This window comes from Lepisma saccharinum, chromosome 18 (genome assembly GCF_977018435.1).
Source record: "Lepisma saccharinum chromosome 18, izLepSacc3.1, whole genome shotgun sequence".
Classification (NCBI taxonomy): domain Eukaryota; kingdom Metazoa; phylum Arthropoda; class Insecta; order Zygentoma; family Lepismatidae; genus Lepisma; species Lepisma saccharinum.
In genome coordinates, this window is record NC_139246.1 from 23,939,143 (window position 1) to 23,964,453 (window position 25,311).

At 38.3% G+C, this 25,311-nt stretch overlaps 2 protein-coding genes across 2 annotated transcripts in view; one reads left to right on the forward strand and one right to left on the reverse strand.

Moving 5' to 3' along the window:
* Window positions 1-7,924, reverse strand: part of LOC146002166 (uncharacterized) — a 38,160-nt gene extending 30,236 nt beyond the window's left edge. Inside the window, exon 1 of the mRNA XM_083139883.1 lies at window positions 7,904-7,924. Within this exon, the coding sequence (XP_082996009.1) occupies window positions 7,904-7,924 (21 nt within the window). The remainder of the gene's footprint in view (window positions 1-7,903) is intronic.
* A 1,462-nt stretch (window positions 7,925-9,386) lies between these two features.
* Window positions 9,387-25,311, forward strand: part of LOC146002474 (uncharacterized) — a 30,517-nt gene continuing 14,592 nt past the window's right edge. The window contains exon 1 of the mRNA XM_083140345.1: window positions 9,387-10,243. Coding sequence (XP_082996471.1) covers window positions 9,513-10,243 — 731 coding nt within the window. The 5' untranslated portion in view covers window positions 9,387-9,512. The remainder of the gene's footprint in view (window positions 10,244-25,311) is intronic.

Here is a 25,311-nt window from a genome sequence, read left to right on the forward strand (position 1 = left end):
GGGCATCTGGAGCAAAGTCATATTTTTTTTAATGGAACGATATACAATAACACGCATAATATAAAATAGCACACGCAGAGAAACACAACGCCGTTGGTCTCATGCATCTACTGCACATAGGAACGAAGATATGGCCATGTGAAAATATGTAAACAAACTAACAAGTGGCCCACTTGACCGTCAGTACCACGGCATGTAAGACTTCTTAGGTGCCTGACAGAACTGCCTTTACACAGAGCAAGTTTTGATAGCAGGTCCACGAGATCGTGTTAGTTCATAGCAAGCAGTCGTAGTGGTAAGAGCGAAGATTATGGTGTTCACAAACATAGAAAAAGCGGACATGATCCTGATTTATGGGGAATGCCGAAAGAATGCCTCAGAAGCCTACCGTGTGTACGCAGAGAGATATCCGGACAGACGACAGCCATCTCGACGTCTGTTTGGTAAGTTATTTATTAAATTAAGAGACACCGGAAGTGTAACACCACGAGCACGTGTGCGGAACAAGCCAACTACAGGTGAGGCAGGTGCAACAAATGTTCTCGCCGCTGTTGCTGTGAAACCGCACGTTAGCTCCCGTGAAATTGCCAGAGATGCTGGGATGAGTCAGCGAAGTGTATTGCGCATTCTGCACACACACAAGTTTCACCCATATCATATCTCCCTCCATCAGGAACTTCACGGGAATGATTTTGTGGACCGTGTTCGGTTTTGCACATGGATGTTACGACACGACACACCCGATTTGTCACGTATCCTCTTCACTGACGAGGCAACTTTTACCAATCATGGAAATGTCAACCTAAGGAACATGCAGTATTGGTCGGTGACAAATCCACATTGGCTTCGCCAAGTGGAACGCCAGCGCCCATGGAGTGTGAACGTGTGGTGTGGTATAGTGGGTGAACATCTCATTGGCCCTTTTTTTATACAAGGGACACTGAATGCTGACCGATACATACAGTTTTTACAACATGAACTGCCTGTACTATTGGAGGACATACCACTTCAGACAAGGAGGGAAATGTGGTACCAACATGACGGGTGTCCAGCTCACAGTGCAAGACGCGCTACAGCATGTGTGGAAAATACATTTCCAAATCGTTGGATTGGACGTGGAGGGCCTGTCAAATGGCCGGCTCGTTCCCCAGATTTGACACAGTTAGACTTTTTCCTGTGGGGAAAGCTGAAGGACATTGTCTACCGGGATGTGCCAACAACTCCAGAGGATATGCAACGACGCATTACTGCGGCCTGTAGGGACATTCCCTACGATATGCTACATTCTGTGCAACGATCTTTGCGTGGGCGCCTCGTTGCCTGTATCGCAGCTGACGGCCACCACTTTGAACACACACTTTGACAGGTTTTCGCTTCTTACGCAGTGGTTCTTCGACATATTGTCATGGTCATTTTCATTATGCTGTAACACTAGTCAAATACATGGTGCTGACGATGTCTACTGTATTTTTCTTCCTTTAACACGTTCTGTCTTCATCTTGTCCAATGGCTTCCGACATCTCATACTTGTACATGCCGTGGTACTGACGGTCAAGTGGGCCACTTGTTAGTTTGTTGACATATTTTCACATGGCCATATCTTCGTTCCTATGTGCAGTAGATGCATGAGACCAATGGCGTTGTGTTTCTCTGCGTGTGCTCTTTTATATTATGCATGTTATTGTATATCGTTCCATTTAAGAAAATATGACTTTACTCCAGATGCCCCATTTGTCGATATTTTTCGATCCACCCCATACCTCCGATTTACGAGCCCCATTTGATATTATTGTTTCCCGCAAACCTCACATCGCTACTGTTTCTGGTTTCTTCGCTATTTCAGGTGGTACTTTTAGGTGCCTCACGCGGTATATAGCTATATGTGTGTGACTTTCGTCCAAGATTCGAGCGCCGACCTGGGCATAGGTGATTTCTCATTCATTTATGTCCTGTAATAGCCGAGATTAACCTAAGTTTTAACCAGTCTTAAGAATTGGGAAAAAATGTTGAATGTGGATGGTTTTAAAACATCACGAATATTTTGAGGACCGCAAGACATCGGACCGCAAGACATCATCTGTAGTACGGGGAAATTATTCTAATCGTGGTCATTAGTGACAACGCTAATTAGTAAAAGACATTCAAAGTTGATTCAAGATTTGGTTGGTTGGTTGATTTGATGTTTTAAGTCCACTTTATGCACATTAAGGCTAATCGGGACTGGACTTATAGTTTAAAATGCCTCCACTGGGTATCGAACCCAGGACCAAAGGTGATCGAAGAAAACCCGACACTACATGTCAGTTGTTGTGGATTCATCGCGGTTTCTTACTATTCAGGGACTTGAATTTCGAAATGATGAGTGTGAGGAAACCTTAACAAAGGGAATTTCTTCGATACTCTTGAAGTTAATGAGGGGATATTATTTGGAAATGTATTGGACGTGAACCTTAAAATGCAAATTACACTTAAAATTCGATTCAAAACATATCGCGGGCAGGTAAAAGAACGCTTATTATGATTTGCCACTCTTCAATCATTAGATGCAGGTTCGCTCTTTCTCGTACGTATCAAAATCGAAGAACTTCTTCCCACAAACTCCATAGGTGCCTGTAGTTGTGTAGCACAGACATGCGTTGGAGTGGTAGAGTAAGAGTAAGTAATGCCAGGGTCAGAATATTTCTTGAATTATGAGATAACTGTAACCTTTGTCTGATTTTTTTATCCTGTGATAACATTTCCCTGAAAGGTGAAACACAAATTTTGCTCAAAACTCTTCAGCGTTACGAAGATTGTTGTCCTTAAAATCTTTGAAAAGGTTTGCTCGAAACAGGATGCTGGATGCAGACTGCCTCATTTGGCTGTTCTTGCCATTGAGAAGAAATGTCAAGTCCTGGACGTACCAAAGGTGGGCAATGTGTTCTCCAAAGCACATAGAGCAGAATTCTCCTACAGGAGAAGTGCCTCACATTGTTTCTAATCCTTAAGAAGATTCATTTCTTCCAACGTCACGTTTATTTTGCAAGAAAATTAAACTCTTCGAAGCATTTTTTCGTCATTTACATTATTATCTTATAACTTAAATATTTATATCAGTAGTCATCTCAAGAAAGAGGATGAATTATAAAATTATGAATGTCTTCCAATACTGAAATAGGCCAGTAGAGACAACGCAACTTTACAATAAAACAGAATTAATGTCTTTATTAAAACGAATCATGTGGAGATAAACTCGTAATCAAGAAGTAAATTTAGGCAGTAAACGTCCACTCTAAACAAAAGACAAACACAAAACACCATACATGAATATAATAATAATTATAATAATAATTATTATTATTATAAGTATTATTATATATGTGTAGTGTTTTCGGGCGTTTTAATGTGACTGCCCACTTCCAATATTTTGTTGCCAGCATCCCTTCCCCCAGTCACATTTCCCTGGCGCCGTCACTGGTTGGAAGTAAATTGATTAGGACGAGGAAAGTAACATTAGCTGTTGACAGTGTTGCACCAAAGGACGTGATATGTGCTACTGTTTGTATAAATGATAGGAAATTTAAGCAAAAAATTATAATTGTTGCGACTTGAGAGTTGTTTCCTTCATTTCATCGTGGGAAGAGGTTTTCTGAGACAAAGTGGGATTATTTTACAGATACATGAGAAAGGGTGGTTGTTTAAAGATAGAGAAGTATTTTGCACATTTTTTAAAAGTTCAGATAAAACGAGAATTTAGCCTTACTGTTATGAAAAGAAATAACGCAGTACAGGGAAAGAATAACGCTGCACATTTCTCGCACCTGGTAGGATGCAACACACATTCACAAGGTGTTGCAGGAAGTCTATGAACGAGGATGAAGACGGATATGTGAAATTTGACTTACCTGCGGGTGAATTAGTGGATTCTAATATTCTTAAGGTTGATAATATTTTTAATTTTTTTATTTTAAGTCCACTTGATTCACAAATAGGCTAAATCACGAACCGACCTACAGTTTAATGTGCCATCCGATCCACTTTTTGACTCCATTGGGTATCGAACGCAAGGACCGTTCATTACAAGACCTCGACTTTATTACTACGCCATCCGGGAGGCACCCAATTTACACAAATATGTTGATTCCAATAACACGTTATATGCATAATCTGATAATGATGCACTTTTGGTGCATCTAAACATATTTTTTTCAACTATAGCATGTCTAAAAGAATCATTCAAGTTGGGATTTTTATAACTTCAGGAGGCACGGCTCTGTAAATGTGCGATACGAACTAAATGCAGGTTTGCCTTCCATACGTGGTGGTTTTGTCACGTTTCTTCGTTTCGTAAAACATACACTTTTGCAGGAATGGCTTCTTGCATCCTCCTGGGGCCTTGCTCTAGCTAAACCAAAAATATATTTGTTTAGCATAATCGAGGGTTACTTATTCCTGCCGAACTTACCAGAACACAAGGATTCTATTGGGATCATACGGCTTTGAATGACAGTATCAATGAAGATTTATGATGTACACTACTACTTATAATAATGAGCATAAAATATTAATCAGGAACTTTATTTTTCGTCAGCTGGATGTAACATCCTTTTTTGTGTTTCAGCAAATATTCAATTTATCACCTTTTTGACATTAATTTTCTTGCCAGGACAGCTGTTTTTATGCACATTTTGGCGATGTTAACTACACGTAAGCTAGATATTAGCTAATATTCGTGCTGTTATATTACTATCCTTCTACCATCTTTGTAACATTTCATGCAATAACAATAATAGAATTCATTAATTTACATATTCAAGTGAATAGACCTATGAATTATATTAATGTATTAATTTAAACATTTGCTTAATTGTTGTCGTTAATGATATTATTATTATTATTTCTGAAACACTTGGCTCGGAAACCTTCCCCGACATATATTTCTAGATGCGTGCCTGCCGAAGGATAAATTAGATCAAGCGGTGGTGCTACCGGACTTAAGAGGCTAATGGAAAAACAAACAAGTATGTGCGTCAAAAGCTGAACATAAGAAACAGCACAATATCACAAAGAAACACTTTTTGAAACTTATGTCATAGAAGATGTTTAACAATATTAAGAACAATAAATGCTTTCTATTTGTAATATACTAAGTATTGAAATTTTAAATAGTCTTTTGTGTTCGTACTACACATTTGAAAACTTTTTTGTGCTCCCAGCGCCAAGCTTAGAATTTAAAGAAAAAATGTACATTTTCATAGTGCATGGAAGTTCGACATTCAGAAAGAAAGAAGGTCTAGTGGAAAACATTTGAAGAGTTCCAAAAGGTAAAGCAGTAATGAAAAAGAGCACTCACTTATGTACGATGGATAGACAGTTATATGGAAGCGAGAAAAACCACAAGGTAGATTTCATAAGATACCTAGTCCTCATGATTAACGAACTTTATTTATTCTCACCACGCAATGGATAAAATATTTGGAGCTTTATCCCACTTTCCGGAAAAATATTGTGTTTCTGCTACTTTTGACTTTTGTTGGCATGATATCCCGGATCACTTTTACGAGACGGGACAAAACGAGACGGGACGAGACGAGACGAGACAGAACCCTTCGAGACGGGACAAACGAATATTTTCGAGACGAGACACGAGACGAGACAGCATTTTCACGAGACGGGACGGGACAGACCAAAGTCTCGTCTCGTCTCGTCTCGTCTCGTGGGCAACACTAATTGTAAGTATTTGAACAATAGATATTTCTAGATTTTCTGTGTCCTATATTAACTTAATGATTAGGCTACACACACAACACACACATATAATTTACTTTCATATAATACTATTAAACCCTTGAAAATGGACTTGGTTTATAAGCCCTCCCTGATAACCCATGAGCGCCCCCTCCCGCCAATCAATTCTGGCTACGGGCCTGCAGAGGCGCAACCACGAATTTTCTTTTGGAGGGGCAAATACCTGGATAAATATTCCAACAACAAGAACAATAACAATAATAGTAATAAAGTAACATCAAAGGCATTATTACTCTCATAAATCATGCAAAAAGGGGGTGGGTAGAAGTCGGTTATAACGCATTAGCTAATAATGGAAAACAAGCACACAAACTGTTTTTGAAAGAAAGTGCATGATAAATGCATTCCGAATGTTCATGTGGCATGTAAAATTTTCATGTAAAATATTTTCTTTTCACATATGAAACATAGGGCGACGTAAAATAAGAATATACATATGCAACATGTTAACACTAAATTGTGCACGTATTCAAAGTTTCTTTAATGCATATTTAAATACATTACATAATCAATTAATCAATCTCATAACAAACCAACATTGATAGCAATGGCATTCTCTGTTTTAAAACGTTTTTCATTTAGATCGTTCGGTTCCCAGGGCCGACCTCAGCTACCCCCTAGCTACGGTATTTAACTTGATGAGACTGTATAATATACTATAATATATTTATACTTTCATAAAATTATAAATCAAGGGGTTGCAATTTCCCCTCCGTTCTCCTCTGCAGGTGCCCTTTGCCGTCTGGAAGGAATAATACAAGAAAAATATGAAAACTAATTCCATCTTGAGTATCCTTTAGCCTAGTTTTCCTTGTACTTTAATGTTTGCCCCCCTTGCCCAACCCCGCTAGACTTCATTTTCGTCGAAAATTAATGAGCAATGCCCCCTGTGGTTGCGCTACTGCGTGCCTGGTTAAGACACCATGTAATGAAAAACAATTAGTTTTAGATGAGGAGTTTTTTGTTTGCCCGATCATTCATTTAAATAAATGATGCTGTAATATTGCGTGCATTTCCTGGCAATAAGATAAAAACTGCTTATAATGAACTGAAATCGCTAAGTATATAAATTCTCCTTAAAGTAGAGAGATCCTCCTAGGACTTCGTAGGATTTTGGAGCTACGTAAGTAGGCAACACTGGCTGCAGCTGTCCACGTGGTGAAGAAACGCCTGGAGCGACACGCTGCCGCAGGGCTGTTTCCTTCCAGAAGGGTTTGCAGGCGCCCGGGTCTTGTTGAATGCGCAGGTACCTTGTAAGCGCAGAGCGCCTTGAGGACGAGGAACCAGGCTAAAGACGCAAGTCGACTCGTTGTCGTGGGCAGGCGAGCAGGTAAACCTGTTCTCGCGGGGCAAGAAGCACGGGTAGGCAAAAGCTAGACTTTGCAGTACTCTGCCCATGGCCGACTCCCGCCGCCCCTAGCTACAGCTCTGAACTTGACGAAAACGAGAAAAGCCAATAAAAAGCTAGCGAAGCAAGCAAGAAAATTTTACAAAATGTATTTTTATTTGCATAAAATTTGAAATCGAAGGGGTAATTGCTCCTCTGTGCCTCCCCCCCCCCCTGCAGGTACCCTTGGCCGTCAATGTTTGTCCCTCTTTGCTAACCTAGAATTGACTTCCGTCGAAGGTTGGGGGGCAATGACGCCCCCTGCCCCCCTCCCCTGTGGTTGCGTCACTGTATAATACAGACATATTTAAGCAATATATGTTTACCTTAGATACTTTAGGCTCACTGTCATTGTTAGTTAACCTTATTCTGCACAGTTTGTCTGCTCAACCAACCTTGTATTAATGCGAATGCCACGCGCGCCCTCCCTTACCAAACCGATTCTAAAGGCATAAGAGCATAAGAGGTGGTGTTTCATTTCAACCCTATCGCCGCAATCACGCACAGGTAGGTAGAAAAACTATACATAATTTCCAAAATTAAAAATCAATAACAAGTCAATGGAACGATACGACACCCCCCCCCCCAATTTTTGTGTGAAGATAGATAGAATTGGTACAAAATTTTGTCCCCCCTCAATAATTCCCATGACGCAGGCGCGTCATGAAACTCCCCTGTGGCACCCCTGTATCGACATTGGAAAGTGTCGGTTGTATTATATTTACATACCGAACGATGCTTTCCCGGCATTTTGGTCTTTTGCGGAGTCCGCAAAAATGCTACGCGGCAATTTCGCGGATTCTAATTATCCTGGAAATTATAGGAAAATTCAAGTTTCCATCCATTTTGAACCATTATTGTGTGAGAAAGCTGTATTCTGTGATCACATATGAGTTAGTTTAATAGTGTTATGTAATTCGTGAATATTTTGAAGAAAACTCGAATAAATTGATGCATATAATTGGAAATAGTTAGTTAGATGATAATATTAATGAATATTTTGAACAATTTTTAATTATTACAAATTTCAGTCATCGACATCGGCGAGAAGCGGTAAGAGTATCGGGCATTGGAGTGGTTATCGGGTTAACCCTTATTATGAAATATTTTATTGTATATTCCGCCCCTCCAGAACTGTCGCTATGTAATATCCGCTTTTAAAATTTCAGCCGCCTCCGAAATGGAATCCTGCTTACGCCATTGACTCCCAAGAACGTCACCATCAAATCTAGTAGGGGTGTGCGGAACAGAATTTTTGAGGTCGGGACGGGAAATTTTTTAAATCCCAACACTCGGGACGGGAAAAATTCGCAATTTCCCGCCAAAGACTTGAAATTTTCGGGATGGGAAATGTTCGAAATTTCCCCAATCTCTTGAAATCTCGAAATCTACATGTCATTTTCACCTTACGTGATTGTTTTTTGCATTTCTGAAAAAAAAAACTAACAATTTACGATAAGTTCCAGACACTTACAATGCAGAAAACGTCAAGAATTAATGACTTATTTAAATGACCATTCGGTATTTCCCGACTGCTCGGGATCCCGAAAAGTCGGGAAGTCATTTCCCGAAGTCGGGATCGAGACGGGAAATTTTGTTCCCGATCCCTGTCCAGACTTGTCGAGATCCTAAAATCTAGTTTTCAAAGGGACAATTTGAAAGCAAATTTGAAGCTTATTCTTAGGCCGAGTCTGCTGCCACGCACGTGTCAGCAGTAAGAATAAGCATCAAATTTGCTGCTGCCACGTAATTCGTCTGCTAAGAGGATGTTACAAATCTTAAGAACAGATTAAGACGAGAGAAATGCAAGTTTATGATTAGTGGGAATGAATGTACAGGTAATTTAGAACCTTTTTTCTTTAGAAAGCATTTAGCGATATTATTTTAATGTTAATAGAACTTAACCTAACTACGAGAGCATTTAGGTTTATTATTAGAAGAATGCTGAGGGACCTAATCTTAAAACATTTTTTTGAAAGTAATCGCTACAACTTTACAGTATGTGTTACAGACGTACTTGCATACATAGCATGATGAAATCACGATAAAACAAAGACCGAGTCTACTGCCACGCGCATCTTTTTTGAGGTTCCAGCAGAAAAAGAACGTGGCAGCAGACACTGCTGACACGTGCGTGGCAGCAGACTCGGCCTTTAAAAAATCTGACCTGGCAATTCTGCTTGATAGTGATGTGCGTTGTGCTGTGCTGCTACTGCGCGCCTAGAAATAATCTGTGAATTTGGCGCTCTTAGAATTTGACTTCTTCTCTGCGTCTGCAACGTGTTTGATGCATGTTGGTTTTTGGTGTTGATCGAGCAGTTTTATTATTTTAGTGAATATGCCACCAAGGAAGCAGGGAAGAGGGAAAAAGGCCGTTGCTACAACTCAGCCTGAAGAAACAAACAACGAAGTTACAGAAGAAGTAGACGAAGAAATGGCAGTCTCAAAAACTTCCACAAACGACACTGAAAAAAGTACAAGAAAGGGCGGACGCCAAGCGAAAAAAGATGTACAAGGTTCACGAAAACGTGCCGCTGCTGCACCGGTTGAGAACAACGATGGAAGCGATGAAGAAGCAAATGAGGAAGTTACAGAAGAAATTCACGAAGAAATTCCAGTCTCAAAAACTTCCGCAAAAAGTATAAAAAATGGCGGACGCCAAACGAAAAAAACGGGGGAAAGTTCACGAAAACGTGGTGCTGCTACACCGGATGAGAACAGTGAAACCGACGAAGAAACAAATAAAGAAGTTACAGAAGAAGTGGACGAAGAAATAGCAGGCTCTAAAGCTACCACAAATGATTCTGATAAGACTACAAAAAAGGGGGGACGCCAACCTAAAAAAAATGTCCAAGATTCAAGAAAACGTGCCGCTGCTGCACCGGTTGAGAACAACCCTGCTACCGAAGATGATGCAGAAGATGAAAAGGGTGCAGCCAAGTCTGATGAAACTGTGAAGAAACGTAGAGGAAGACCAGCGAGAGCTGCTGCAACTTCTCAAGATGATGAGGCAACAAAGAGTAAGGCCAAGGCAAACGCAAGGCGGCTGAAAGTTACGATTGAACATTGGTAAGTCGAATTAGGTTAGCTAAAGTTTAATTCTGAAATATTCATGGTACAAGTTTTTTTTGTTTCATTATTCATGGTACACGTTTTTATGTTTCATTTCTATTTGTTCCCTTAGCTGGTGAGGTGGGGTGAGACAAACCCCGAACAAAAATGTCCTCTCACGGAATTGGTTATGAATAGGATTTAAAAGACTAAAATAATGATGAAGGTGATTTTAATTAACATAACTATATCAATTATTTAGCCAATACTTTACAGAAAATACGCATATTACAATACCGGGAATTTCTCCATTTTGTTTGAAATTCGGCATACACACTAAATTAGGGCTCCTAATCACGAATCTGAAGTTAAAATTTGGCGCTCACGTGTCAAACTTGCAAAATAAGAGGGTCAGTCATCGCAACCGACAATTGCTCATTATTTATCGCAAAATTTTCAGTTTCGAATAGTTAAGGAACGAAATATATATATATTCCTGATACTACTACGACCCTAAAATTTAACTATGTTTCCTAACCTAACCACGTGCCAATGGTTCGTGGGGCTAGCCATAATTCAGGAATTTCTATGCGTGAGCGCCAAATTTTAAGTGCAGATTCGTGATTAGGAGACCCAAATTAGTAAGTATCCAAAATTTCGAACAAATTGGAGAAATTCCCTGTATTGTTAAATTATACCCTATTTTCTTTCAAAGTACAAAATGGAGAGCAAATTGGAGTTTTGCACTCAGGACAATTGATTGTTGCCTTTCTGTCCTTTACCCTAGGAGACAACATATTACTTGCTTTGAAAGATGTAGGTAATTTTCCTTTAGGATATTTGCTATATCTTGACCCAACTCTCGAGGCAGTCATCCATTTATAAGTCGAATGTTCATGTGGGACTCAGTCAGTTGCCTTGTCAGGGATGTTACAAAGTCAAGTTCGGAGAATTACTTGTTCCAACATTTCTTTTAAAAAAAAAAAAAAAAGAACAGCTCCAAAGCACTGCTTTCTGTAGTTTGTGCAAATCTGCCGTGCCTTCCCAATTATTCTTGGGAGTTGAGAGATGTGTTCTTATGTTGTGCTTTCTGGTCCGGACGTTTGGATTAGGTGCTTCAGATGGCCACTTGAAGTTGTTCTTCATAAAGTATTTACTGCTTATTGGTTTTTCTCCCTGCCTTTATCTTCTTGACCAATAGACCGACCTTTTTAATTTAAAATAACTTCTTAACAGGAAATATCAGGGTTGGCCCGGGTGGGCTCAGCCCAGTTTTCCTCATGTTTTTTTTTTTTTTTTTTTTTTTTAACCCACCGACTCCTTGCCGATATCTTACACCCTCGATTTCGCAAAAATTTCAAATATTTTCGTAACATAAATAAGTTTCTTGTAACAAAGTGTGTTTCTACATAGTGCAGAAGGTATTTTTTTTAACATCTGCGGCTACGAAACTTAAGTTTTTTGATATTGAAGTTCCTTACGTCGACACATTTTCTTTTTCTTGTTATGATTAACTTGTGCAATGGGATAAATTACAATATGTTATTTGTATGACGTATTGGTCGGTTTGGAGATTTCAGACATTGGAATTGATTTCTGTGACAACGTTATCTTGTGGAGCATCAAGCACATTTATCTTCGCATCTATGGGCCAGAAAAGAGGAGGGTTGTATTTTCTGAATGACTTGTGGGATAATTTGCAACTTATTATTTGTATGGTGGTACGGAAAGGGGAGGATAGTATTCTGTGGAAAAGGACAACAAAGACTTTTGACATGCGACTTACTTCTCTTTTGGACTTTCAAATTAACTTCGACCTGCAATTCAGCCTGGACTTGGGATGAAGAGGTAAGTTACCTTTTGAGGTTTAATTTCAGCCTTATTTCTTTGGTACCTACATGTGTCAGTGGGAAAAATAGTATTGGCGGCAGGTGGCTCCGGCCAGTTTCTAACATACCTTCAAAAGGGGGACTATATAGAAAGGCGGGGCCGCGGTAGCAGTAATTACCCCAGGGGCGGAGCCCGGAATCTATGGGAAATTTAAACACTGCAACTACCTTGCAACTTCAAACGGCTGTACAGTCGTAAATACTTATTTCCGCGCTCAAGAATTTTATTATTCACAATTAGCAGCGCATAATCTTAATTTAAAAAAATCACTTGCGAAATCAAGGGTTTAAGATTTTGAAAAGGCTTAGCAGAGCTTGTAATATTAAAAAATAATGGATGTAGTACAAGTGGGTTTTTCAAGCTATTTTCCTCAAATCATGCTAGAAATGTAATTTTAACAGAAACAAAAAGAATATGTATCCAAGAAACAATTAGGAAGTATCAGACATTTTTAGATAAAACGTTTGCAATGATTGATGCAGCATAGTTGTACAAAGCTTATACTTTTGAAATGTGATAGTATTTTCGTTATCAAGCACTTATGTTGGGAAAACCATAGTGGCACATCATAGTTTCAACTGGGATGATCAATTGATGCAATATATTTTTACATGATTAAGTATTACAAGGGAGAATGTCGTTAATTGTGGCATAATTAAATGGGAACACACTTTAAATATTTTTTCTCATCATAATTGGTTGCTGGCCTATGTAAGGTAAATGTTATTTATGTCTGGGTAGGAGCTCTATACCCATGTAAGTCATGCACCTTCATGATTACCAAAAATTCATTTTTTTTCCTTACTTTTTTTTCAGGCTTAGGGTACTCGAGTAAATACAGTGCAAATGAATACTTTCATATTTTGATCATTATTGACATTTTCAAACATTTGAATAGACTATAGTTTTGACCTTTGTGCATGAAACTTACAAGAGCATTATGTACTTGCACTATAATTTGACAATAAAATTATAAATATATGATGCATGGTTTAGGAGGAGCATGAGTTGGGGTGGATGGGCAGAGAGCGATAAGTTGAGTTAGGGTGGATGTGTAGAGAGAGATAAGTCATCTATTTAGTGGCCATGATAACTGTTGTAAATTTGAATCATTTATGTAAAATTATTTCTGCTGCTAGAAAACGTGTGAGCAAAATAAGACAATGTATTTAAAGATGGATGGAAAACTGATTTTCCCAATGTTGCAGGCTCTATGCTGTGCCCTACATTTTCAGAGGAAAGGGAATTAAACAGTCATTTTAGAGATTTCATTGGTCCGCAATTTTGCAATAAAACTTTTAAAGTAATATTTCATATCTCAGGAGAGGAGTGGTGGTAAAATCACAAACCTTGTATTTATGATAAAAGTTTTGAGTTGCAATTTTTATAGTTGCAAGATAACTTTGAGGGATTGGTCTCACATTGTATCTGAGAAAAATGCATCATGCTTAAAGATAGTAGAGGACAGACTGGTTTAACATATCTTTAGAGAGCTTTAAATTGTGCTCGTATTTGACTAGGTTGAATTTAGATTAAGAAACACAAGTCTCAGCAATGTTATGGCAGCACTTGAGCTTTAAGTTTTAATAAAAACTCTGTAATATAGTGTGTGTTTTAGGAAGGGTGGGATAAGTTGCCAATTTTGGGACTACGGTAACTGCAACAAATTTAGATGTTTTTAGCTAAAATTAATCACAAAACAAACTGGTAATGTGCTAATTGCTCACTATCGAATACCAACTAAAGGTTAAAAATCCGTAACTTAACGTGTGTGAGCATGAGATGTCAAACAACGTTTTGAAGGTTATACTTAGGGAAAGGAACTTCAGGTAAATAAATGTTTTTTCTGCGATAAGATAGAGACCCTCATTTTTGCAAAAATTCTGATCATAGCCTTATATGTCAACACAGCAAATTTTATTTTACATAAAAACACATATTTTCCAGTTTTCCGTATGTAAATACATATTTTGCGAATTTTCATTTTAAATACATAAAATCGCTCATTGACTTCATCTACCTCGAAATCCTCGAAGGAAAAATGTTTATTCTCCCCACCTCTTTCATATCGAGAGTGCTAGGTTTGTTTTGTCTTTGAGCACCCTCGCTGGCAGACTTCTGGCACCTCGCCTACGATCCTATTGGGAAAAAATAGCTGTGAGTAGCTGGGGCTGGCTACACGTAACGATAGCAAGGCTTTTTAATGAAGCAATGCAGCTATTGTGGCCAGAAGGCATAAAATTTGACAATGTTCTTCTCTTGACAGATGCTGCAGCTTACATGCAGTGGTCTTGCCGTTAGCTACCCCAAAATGGTGCACGTTACATGTGTCGCGCATGCGTTGCATAGAATATGTGAAAAGATAAGAGCTCTTTTTCCCAATGTCGATAAACTGGTTTCAAATGGGAAGAAAGTTTTTATCAAGTCGCCTAGAAGAATAGACATTTTTAAACAAAAATGTCCTGAGGTTCCCCTTCCCCCTACACCTGTAGTTACGCGATGCAGATGTTATGCCCAGAACTTTGAAAAAAATTGTATCTGTTGTAAATGATCTCGACAAAGAAGAATTCTGCAAGAACTGTTGATGGAGCCCTCCTTAAAAGTCGAATTGGCATACATCTCAACAAACCTGTCCATTCTCTCTAATTCCATATGAAAGCTTGAATCGTCCGCGAACACTTTGGCAGCTTCCATTGGTAAAGTCCGTATAGTAGAAACGAAACTGAAAGAATTCACTGGATCTAAATGTCTAAATGTACAGAACTTTTGGGGAAAAACCAAGGTTTTCAAACATTGTGCCAAATTGCATGTGTTTTGGAAGGAGGTGAAGTAGAGGAAGAGGAAGCTTTGGAAAACTTCAGCGTTAGTGACATTTCGTGCTTCAAATATGCAAGAATTGTTTCTTGTGACGTGGAACGATCTTTCTCACAGTATAAATGCTTTTTAGAGATAATCGTCACAGATTTACAATGGAGAATTTGGAAAAAAAACTATGGTGATCTGCTGCAACTCTTCCAAAAAATAGGTCGCTAAGAGGTAATCATTTAGAAACTAATTTCAGGTGTTTAAAATGCATGTTATAGTTTGTTTTTGTTACCAAATGTTTTTATTTTTGTCACATATTTTCCTGTTTTTATCACATATTTTCAACATTTATGACACATAAAAAATAAATATTTCTGAGTTTTTTAGCACATAAAGTTCCGTTCCCTAGTTATACTACCTCCTTCAGGTTGAAGCGATGTTTTCAGACTCCTGACGTGGTGCCTTGTCGAGAAAGTGGAGGTTTAGGATTTAGGTCAAAAGGTGTAGGAAAAGATACTTTCTAAAAAGATGATTTAAAATCAGGGTGGCGACAGACCTGGAAAACCGGGAAAAGTCAGGGAATTTGAGGTGTCAAAAAAAGTCAGGAAATTTCGTCTTCATTGATTTTTTTTTTTTATTTATTTATTTAAAGATATCACTATGGAACTGCACGGGAACAGGAAATCTCGTTCGCAAGTTTCGGCCTCAACTTTTAGGCCCCTTTTATGCGCAACACAATCACGGCGCCAGAAACCAGTGATGGCAGGAGGAGATAGAGAGAGAGAGAGAGAGAGAGAGAGAAATTTCTCTCGTTCGGGCTTCTCGGCGGGAATTTTAAATTCGAACACTCTTTGGAGGAAAATTGTTATAACTGGGGCACTATGGGAGCAATCTACTTTGGATAACTTTTGTTTTGCAGATAAAACAGTGCATGCAACCGTGTACAATTCAGAACGTCGGACCGAGGAAGGGGGCTTGGGGGCACGACCCCCGAATTTCAATGGAAAAAAAAAACAAGGTAAAAATCTGTAGTTTGCCCCTTCTTGCCTCGCTATTTTGGGGAGAGGTCGCGAACTAGTATTCTATTCATAGAATGGACATTTCTCAAGAGAATGAAACATATTTCATGTTCTTGTGTGCCATACAAGTTGAATAATAAGTCAAAATGTGATTTTTTTTTACGAAAAATAGGTAATTTGCATTTTTGGAGGAAAATTGTTATAACTCTGGCACCATGGGAGCAATCTACTTCGGATAAGTTTTGTTTTTCAGATCAAACATCAGAGCATGCAACCGTGCACAATTCAGAACGCGGGACCGAGGAAGGGGGCTTGGGGCACGTCCCCCGAATTTCAATGAAAAAAATAAAATCTGGAATTTGCCCCCTCTTCTCCCACTATTGTGGGGAAGAAGGCGCAAACCTTAGTATTATCTTCAAGGAATGGACGTTTCCAAAGAGATTGACTGAAACATGTTTCATGTTCCTGGGTGCCATACAAGTTGAATAATGAGCCAAAATGTGAAACTCTGTTCGGAAATGTGGCTTTGATATGTTGCGGAGAGGGTGAGAGGTTGGTCATCAATATGAATTTCCCAGGCTTGCTCCAGACCTGTGTCAGTGTTCCACCCAAATATAAGAGTATGAAGGTCCAAAAAGCACATTCATTTCATAATCAGCACGATGATACCATATGGTATCATCGGGGGAGTAAAGGTTTAGTTTAGCCTCTAAATATTACGTGGAAAATGCTTTGAATTATCATTTTTTCTTGTCCGTATGGGAGTAGTAAGGGGTCTTGTCAACAGATGGAGGGGATAAGAGCGGATGGCGTCGTCCGATAGTAAGGCATTTTGTTGGCAAAATGAAGGAACATGGGAAAAAATAGGTTCTATTGATACATACTATTTTTGTCGAATATCGCCACCCGACAAAGTATCTCACTACAACATGCGACAGAAATTGCATGGACTGCAACATCCAACAAAAATCGCATGCATAAACAAGAAGAGCTTTACACTGAAAATATGCTGCTGGAATTTTATTACACTTCTGGCTCACTTCACCTTATTTAATGTAGCAGTGCTTACGAAGGTTTTCTTTCATCATCCTGACGTATTACTGGTTTCGTACAAGTTAACATACGTTTACAATGGCATTGCACTATTATTAGATATCAAGAAGAATCCAACCAAACGGGATATATATTGAATACTATCACGAAAAAGTGAAACATAAATCTGCATTGGTGAACGTTATAAAAATTGGCAAGTGCATGCTCCCAACCTCAAATTTACTGCAACACTAGTATTGCAATGAAATTAACGCCACTCCCTGTCCTGTCTGTTTAAACTCGTGAGAGATGGTCATTAATCTCTCACTGAGTAAGGTTAATGTCCAATATTATGAAATAAAATACTAATTATAAAAACGTAAATATTTTAATATATTTACTCGAATCATTCAATCATAAAAGCAAATCACTTTCTTCAAGAATTGACTTTTCTCTGCCAGCCCTGCTAAATTTTCACTTTCCATCTACTGATTTATACAAGGGGTGGCCAGAAAGTAATTTCCGATTAGTAGTGAACCGTAAACGCCAAAACCGTGAAAACTGGTAATTGCTGCGAAGTTATGTTGAGGAATGTGCAGTGATGTTTGGACACATTTTTGGCCTTTCGAAATATCGAAATAATGCGATTTTGGCATAAAATGTGAATTGTTGGCGTTTTTAGCGATATTTTTTAAAGAAATGTCGTAAAACAACGAAACATTCTTGTCTTATCTAGGCCATGTTTATGTACATAGAACATGCAAGTTTTCCAACATTTTACTCAAGAGTAAACTATAGTTATACTTATACGTACATGAAATAATTCCGACAGCCACATTAAATCATGTATTTCCAACGATTTTTTCAACTTCTATCGAAACCATTTGCATCACAGAGCAAAGTGACAGGGTTCTAACAGGAGATCGAGTGCGCATCTACCGTCACACGAGAGCCACATCTTCGTATTTGTCGCACGAGATATGTTTTGAATTACCAAGCTAAGTGCGCACATCGGCATTTGTCGAGCGAGTAATAATGGAGCTCAGTCATTAGGGCATCTGACTACTATGCGAGAGACCCGGGGTCGATCCCCTGCAGGGGAGAACAGGGATGTTTTTCACCTATTCAAACTGCTCCGGCACCCACCCAGCATCATATGAAGCTGGTACCTTAAGGATACTTTGAGGGATAAAGTAGCTAGGAGCGTGGTGCTGATCACATCACCCCCACCTTCGACCGTGATCAAGAAAGTGTGGGACCCTAACTCCACACCCCTATACACCTTCATGGAAAAGTGCAGGGAAACACTTTACTTTTACTTCCTCAAAAATCTGTTCCAACATATCAAACTGTCACGAAAGTATGTAGACCATATGACCTACAATTTGAAATAATAGTTTAAAAGCACAATGGAGTATTAAGTTTCGGTATATCTGGCAGATAAATGTTCTAAAACAACGCGAATTTTGGGAAACATAACACTAACAAGTGAAAAAAAGATAATGCCAATTTTTGGTGCCATAATATATCGGTATCTGTCACGTGAGATTGATTGATTTTAATTTTTTGTGTGCGTCGCCACTTATGGTCATTATGCACCCTTCAGTATATACGGGGAAAATTCCATTATCTAAAATTCTTACCTTAAAATTAAAAAAAGGGGTATGGAAAATAACTTTCCCAAAATAACTTTCAAGATACCACTCTCTCACGAAGAGACGTAAGCCATGTGACTTACAATTTGAAACAGTAGTTGCAAAACACCATGAAGCTATAATTTCAGATATTTGCCAGAAAATGCGCTAAAATGAAAATTTGAATTTTGGGAAAAATAACACCGTATAGTAAAAAGTAAAAAAAAAAAGAAAATACACCAATTTGAAAAAAAAATAACAAAATATCAAAGAGTCTGCCGATTAGGTATAAATAAAACAAGAATATCAGTTGTAATTTATTGCATTAGTAACAGTGAGTCATAACCTATACCGCGTTTGTTACAACCTGTCCCGGTTCCCGCGCTAGTTGCTCCCTGGCTTTTCTCGGTGCTGGGGAAAGTAACAGCCAGGCAGCCAATTAAAATACGCAACGTCGCAACAGCGTCTACGTAAGCGCCTCTCTTCTGGCTTCCATTCGCTCCTCGCTGCCCAGCAGACGATTTTTTCCTCGTTTCTCATTGGCACCGAAACTGTCGAGCGCTCCCTAGCGCGGGAAAGGGGACAGGTTGTAACAAACGCGGTATAATTATCGGCATACACCGTTGTTCTGGCATTTGTCATAGCATGGCACTAAATTTTGTATGTCCATGGTATATGTGTCTGACAGCAAAGACTGGAACTATCTCTACCGCAGTGTAGCTGTCAAATCCTTGCCCTGCCAGAAACCTCTTCACTAAAGCAAAGAGATGAAAGTCTGTACTTTCAAGGCCAGGGCTGTTCAGGGAGTGGTCCAAGATCTCTCACCTGAAGTGATGCAAAGGGCCCGTGTGTGCTCAGCTGTATGGGGTTGTGCACATTCGATTGGCCTTCCGTGAATTGTCTGCACCATCGTCTGACCATACTATCACTCACGACATCCGGTCTGCACACCTCACACGATTGCTGGTGGCTCTGTGCCAAATTCTGAGCGTGCAATGTAGGCTACATCGCAGTCGGTGGGAGACTGTGTGAGAGCTGCAATCTTTAACCTAGAACTGCCCTAAAACTGCTGCATTGCAAGTGTACCAGATTACAGCTACATACCACTTCTTCCTGCCTGCATGTGTGTGTGTCGCTCTCCGACCACTAGTGCTGTGTATATACACCATTGGAGCTTTTTTCAGGATGCCCCTCGTATATGAACTTTCATAAGCTTTTATTATTAGTGTTTTCCTGTTTTAATGTGTGGTTAGCTAAATCAGGTACCTATACAATGCAATTCTATAAATTCCTTGCGTTAAATTTCTAATACCTACATACCCTTTCATCAGCATTAATGGTATAACTGCATGTTGTCAGTTCACAGTACTTCACTTGGATATACTGTACTGAAGCAGAAATCCCATTGATGATGTAAGGAAATATATGACACTTTATTTTGATCGATTCAATTGTTTCACTTATATGCAAGAGTTAAGTTGTTTGCTTTACAGAGAAAAGAGAAGTAGCTTTATGCATTGAAAAATGAGTCCGCACTCATGGTTTTTGCAAGCAAAGGGTTCTCAGTGGAAATATCAACATATAATACCGAGAATGTATAAGGAGACTGATAAATTACAAATTGTATTTCTTAATCAATCTCTCTTCACTCTTATCTCATTTAGTCGTAACTTTAAAAATAATGAAGTATTTTGTTTTAAACTCCCTGCGTATGAAAAAAATCCGTAATCCTTCCCTAGCTTGTGAATTGTAATAATTTTCCAAATTCACTATTTTGCAGTTTGAATTCAAATCATAGAGAATAGAGAAATTAAGTCAATTTCATAGAAGATAATATTGGTACTTAACAAAACCATACGTGGATCTGTATGAGTTTATTATTTCCATTTGCAAAAGCATCGATTTTGTTTAGTTTGTAATTGTCATGGAAAAATGTAAAGTTTGTCCTGGAAAACCTGGAAAAGTCAGGGAATTTCATTTCTGCTTGTTTGTAGCCACCCTGAAAATACATCACCTTTGAACGTTCTTTTGTTTTAATAGAGTATTGCACAGTTTTAGTATATGTATTTTACATCATCTTTTTAGAAAGTATCTTTTCCTACACCTTTTGACTTAAATCCTAAACCTCCACTTTCTCGACAAGGCACCATGTCAGGTGTCTGAAAACATCACTTCAACCTGAAGATGGAGGTAGTATAACCTTCAAAACGTAGTTCGACAAATCTCATGCTCACACACGTAAGTTACTGATTTTTAATCTTTTAACCTTTAGTTGGTAATTAATCACAACTAGATACACCTCGGTAATTTTTTGTTCAAGGCATTTTAAGATTGTAGATGAAAAATTGATTTTTCACGTTCTGAGGTAGACTCCAAATTCTGATGACCCTTTCAAATGCCTAAACTACATTTTTGAGATTAAGAAAAGAAACTCGCAAGAATTTTAGGGCATCACTTAAGCTATAGTTTGACGATAAATGTTTTGCAATATAGTGCATGTTTGGGGAGCGTTGGGGACCAAATTGGGGGTCACTAATGTTTTGAACATGGAAAATGCCATTTTCATAGCGGCCAGATATTTTGGAGGATGATTCAGTTTGGACGAAATCAACTAGGCAATTAATATGGCAAACTTATTATATTTAGGAGGTATTTTTGCTTGAAATATCCAGAAAAATAAAGGGATAACCAACTGTGATAAACTGAACAAATTGTATTGAAGCAGATTTAAAACATGTCTCAGTATTTTTGAATTATTTAATGGTCTGTGGCATATGAAATAAATGAGATAAGAAATGTGTTTGTAGCTCTAGCATAATTAATTCCAACATTGGCACAACACTGCACTTGCAAAATAATTTGTTTCATAAACTGAAGTTCAGGATGGACTATTCACTAATACTAAATACATGTGCTGCATCTTGAAGGACATGCTTTAACATTCTTAAATTTGAGTTACGTTGCATGAGGAAGAAAGTACCAAATCTGATTAATAAAATTAGAAAAGTCTTACTGTAAAAATGTTACTTACTGCTTTTTTTCCTGGTAAGAATGGTACTGGCACTAATAAAGTTGATTTGTTGATGTTACTGTTTTGCTTGTTAATGTGTTCATCATAACAACTACTCAAAAACTATGATGCATCCAAATAAGTCCGCCTCTCTTGATTGGGGCATTTCTGGACCAGTCTGTAACACTGGCACAGATACCCTGTATATACATACACACATGTGCATTTCTCTTGTTCGATTGATTGATTTGGTGTATTTTACTTCCCTTTTCTGACACATTCGGCATATCACGAAGATGAGTATGAGTGATGATATGATGAAATTGATGAAGGGATATAACAAAGAATACCCATGCCTACTATCGATGACAAGAATATTGAGCCCTCTGTTTATGTCCTTGTAAAATTGTACTTCGTGGGAGGAAAGAAGTCAAATATATCTCATTGGATAGCCAGAAGTCTGCTTTTTAGACAAAAGCAAGACACATTGATTTTAGCTCTGTGTTTTCTCTATTCAAACAAAAATGTTCATAAAAGTGTAGTTTTTTTGTGTGTTTTTTATGCAAGTCTAATTCAATTGTGTGTAGCTTCTTGTAAACCAGTCGTAAAAATGACATTTCTTGTGATTGAAGCTTGTTTATGTGGAAATATCTGAGCCATATATAATATTGCTATCATTTGTGGAACAGCCACAACTAATGTTTAATAACAGTGTTGCAATCACTGTAACGGTTAGCCCAATGGCGATGCAAAGCATATCCAAATGATGAGCATGGAATAAAAATCAAATTTCCATGCTTTATCTTTTCATATTCTGCGAATTGAAAACTACAGACAGAATTGTTTTTCTTGGCAACTGGCTCGCGCGTTTTCCTTCTTGTTGCTATGACTATGTGCGCTTTGTTGCCACAGGCCGCCTGTAGCCCTTTAAACTCTGCGTTCAGCCAGCAGCTTTGACACGGAAAGCAAGCCGAAGTTTTGGTTACAAAGCAAATTGTTATGCACAGGGAAGCATTGTTCAGATACTGTGATTAACAAATGAAAATTTTCTTTTATCACTCTTGTGTTCCTACCATGAATTATTGCCTGGACTTGCACACATACATAAGATCCCTTACATCTACTTTTTCTTTCCCAGTTTTCCTTTGTTATGAAGTTGCTATAGATCACAGGCACGTTATTTTTTTTTTACACAGACTTGAGAAGCCAGAAGTCATGGGTTTGATTATTTATTAAGATTTTTTAGCACCTTCATCAAATCGTCCTCTTCATTGCACTTACTCTGTTGAAATGAGCGACATAAAATGATACAGATAAGGAGAAAATGACGTTCGTATAAAGATTGGAAAAAAGCTAGAAAATTTAACCAAAACTAAAGTATACAAAGAAAATGTCTTTCATTCATAATACGACAAATTGTTTATTCATTATTTAACACTGCCACAATGCTTTGGATCGGACCAACGTAACATACTTCCAATATTCCTGCAGGCCGTGTAGGGAGGTGGCAACGCTGTGCAAGTCACCTGCAGCCCGCGGAGTCTGAGACTGGCCGCATCTCACCATACATCATCCGTATTAGGAGTAGTCAATAATAATTTGTCTGTGGTCATACTTGTAATACACACGTTAAACTTCTGGATTTGGGTCAAATGTGTCATATGAACGGCTTTTTACAATTTCATTGAATTTGCAATTATCCACAATTTTCCACCTATGGAATACAATTTTAAAAGCACGTAAACAGAGGCCTCAATATTTTTGTCACGGATAGTAGTCCGGTATTCTAATCCGGGACCTCTGGCATTGTAGTCATTTCTTTTGTTAAAATAAAATGTTATTAGTCCTCACCTATAATAAGGTGCCAGTTTAGAGTACCGTTGTTGATTGCCAGAAAAAAAGCACTGGTTATAACATATTTTGTACCCCCTCCCCCTGGTAGTCTGATTGTTGAATACGCCAATGTGTCTCCTCAAGTAATGCCACCCTGAAAACTGATCACAAAGCAACAACATTAACTATTTCACCCTCCTGGATGAAATGCCAACCCTGGGAAGTACAGCAGCTCCCCGATGGCACAGTGGTAGCGTCATCACCTTGTAATCAAGGGGTCCCAGGTTCGATACCCGGTGGAGGCACATTGTGGTTCAGATTCCACTTTAAAACTGTAGGTCTAGTCCCAATTAGCCTTACTGTGCATAAAGTGAACTTAAAAACCAACTCAAGAACACTGTAAAAGAATTTTAAAAAAAGATAAAAGACAATCTTATGGTATGATTCAGGTACTTTTGGTGGTGAAAATGCTGTTCTCAAGCACCTGGTGAAAATAACACTATATGCTATTGGGTCACCATTCCATGTGAAATCACCCAGAGCAGGTTGCTTCGTATTCATGGATTGGTTTTTTTTTTTTTTTTACTGATAGTTATTTGGTCCAATATGGCAACTATGTAATATTAGACTTGTCCAACAAATACATTTAAAGTTACCATTTTTTGAACATTTGAAGATTTTCAGTAATTAGGTGAACGAACGAACACACCATGTGACAAAACATTTCATATCTCAGAAACTAGGTGGAGTATTGCAATGATTAAGTATTGTTGGAGAGAAGGACAGTCCTAACAGAAAATAACTGTTACCATTCTTACCTGCTCAGAAAGCAGAAATATCTTTAAAGAAGGCAATTGTTTCATAGGAAATCCCAGGTTTTACCACAATGAAAATTGTTATACAGCATAATCAATACATCTCAAGCATAATTTTTAAAAATCAGGAAGGTAATATTTTTCATAGTAAAAATATCACACGTTTCATTATTGGGTGTATGATCCAATGTTTCCACTAGCATACTGCTATGTCAAATGGCCCAAAAACATTCACAAATTAACACCAATATGAGTACAGATAGGGCCCGTTCCGAAAGTCGCACGAGTTTAACGCGTTGAACAAGTTATGGTAACTGGCCATCCCATAAGTTCTCTCCTGTGTTTCGTGCAAGAACAATGTTTACCAAATGCACGGGCCAGGAGGCTGGTTTGTTTGGTGAGAATCGTCTGCTGCTTGCAGAGAACATGTGTGTTTGATGGATTCAAACTGCTCTAGTTCGGAAAATGTATTATAATTTTAACAAATAGCGATATGAAGCAATATGCACAAGACAAGTGTGCATTAACTGTTTTTACAATGTGATTAAAATTAGTAAAATTGTCTGCAGTAGAGTTTATTTCTACCAGAAGGACATGCCTTCCGCTGGATGCCATGCGGAAACTTTCTATAAGCAAACACAGCACTTTCGTCTAAAGCATCCCATAAGTCTGTTTCACCAGGTTCACGAGCCCAGTTATCTTCGTTCGTTTCTTTAAGACTTTCGGAACGCACCCGTAATATTGTTAGAAATGTTGAATACATGGAAGAACATTGCTATGGTGTTTATCCTCTTTTGCTATGGTGCTTATCCACTTTTAGCTGAGAGAAACTGTACTAAGACAGAGTTTTAGTCCAGAATTCATATGGATCAGTCTATACCGAATGGTCCAGCACTTGCTGCTTGACCATTTTTAAAAATTTTCAATATTTTTGCTGTTCTAACCCCTATGCAAGGGTAGTTGAAAGCAGGTATTATTTTTCTAGTGCTTGACTTTGTTTTAAAATAGTCCATTCTTTGTTTCATGTTTTTGACCTTTGCAGACAGTT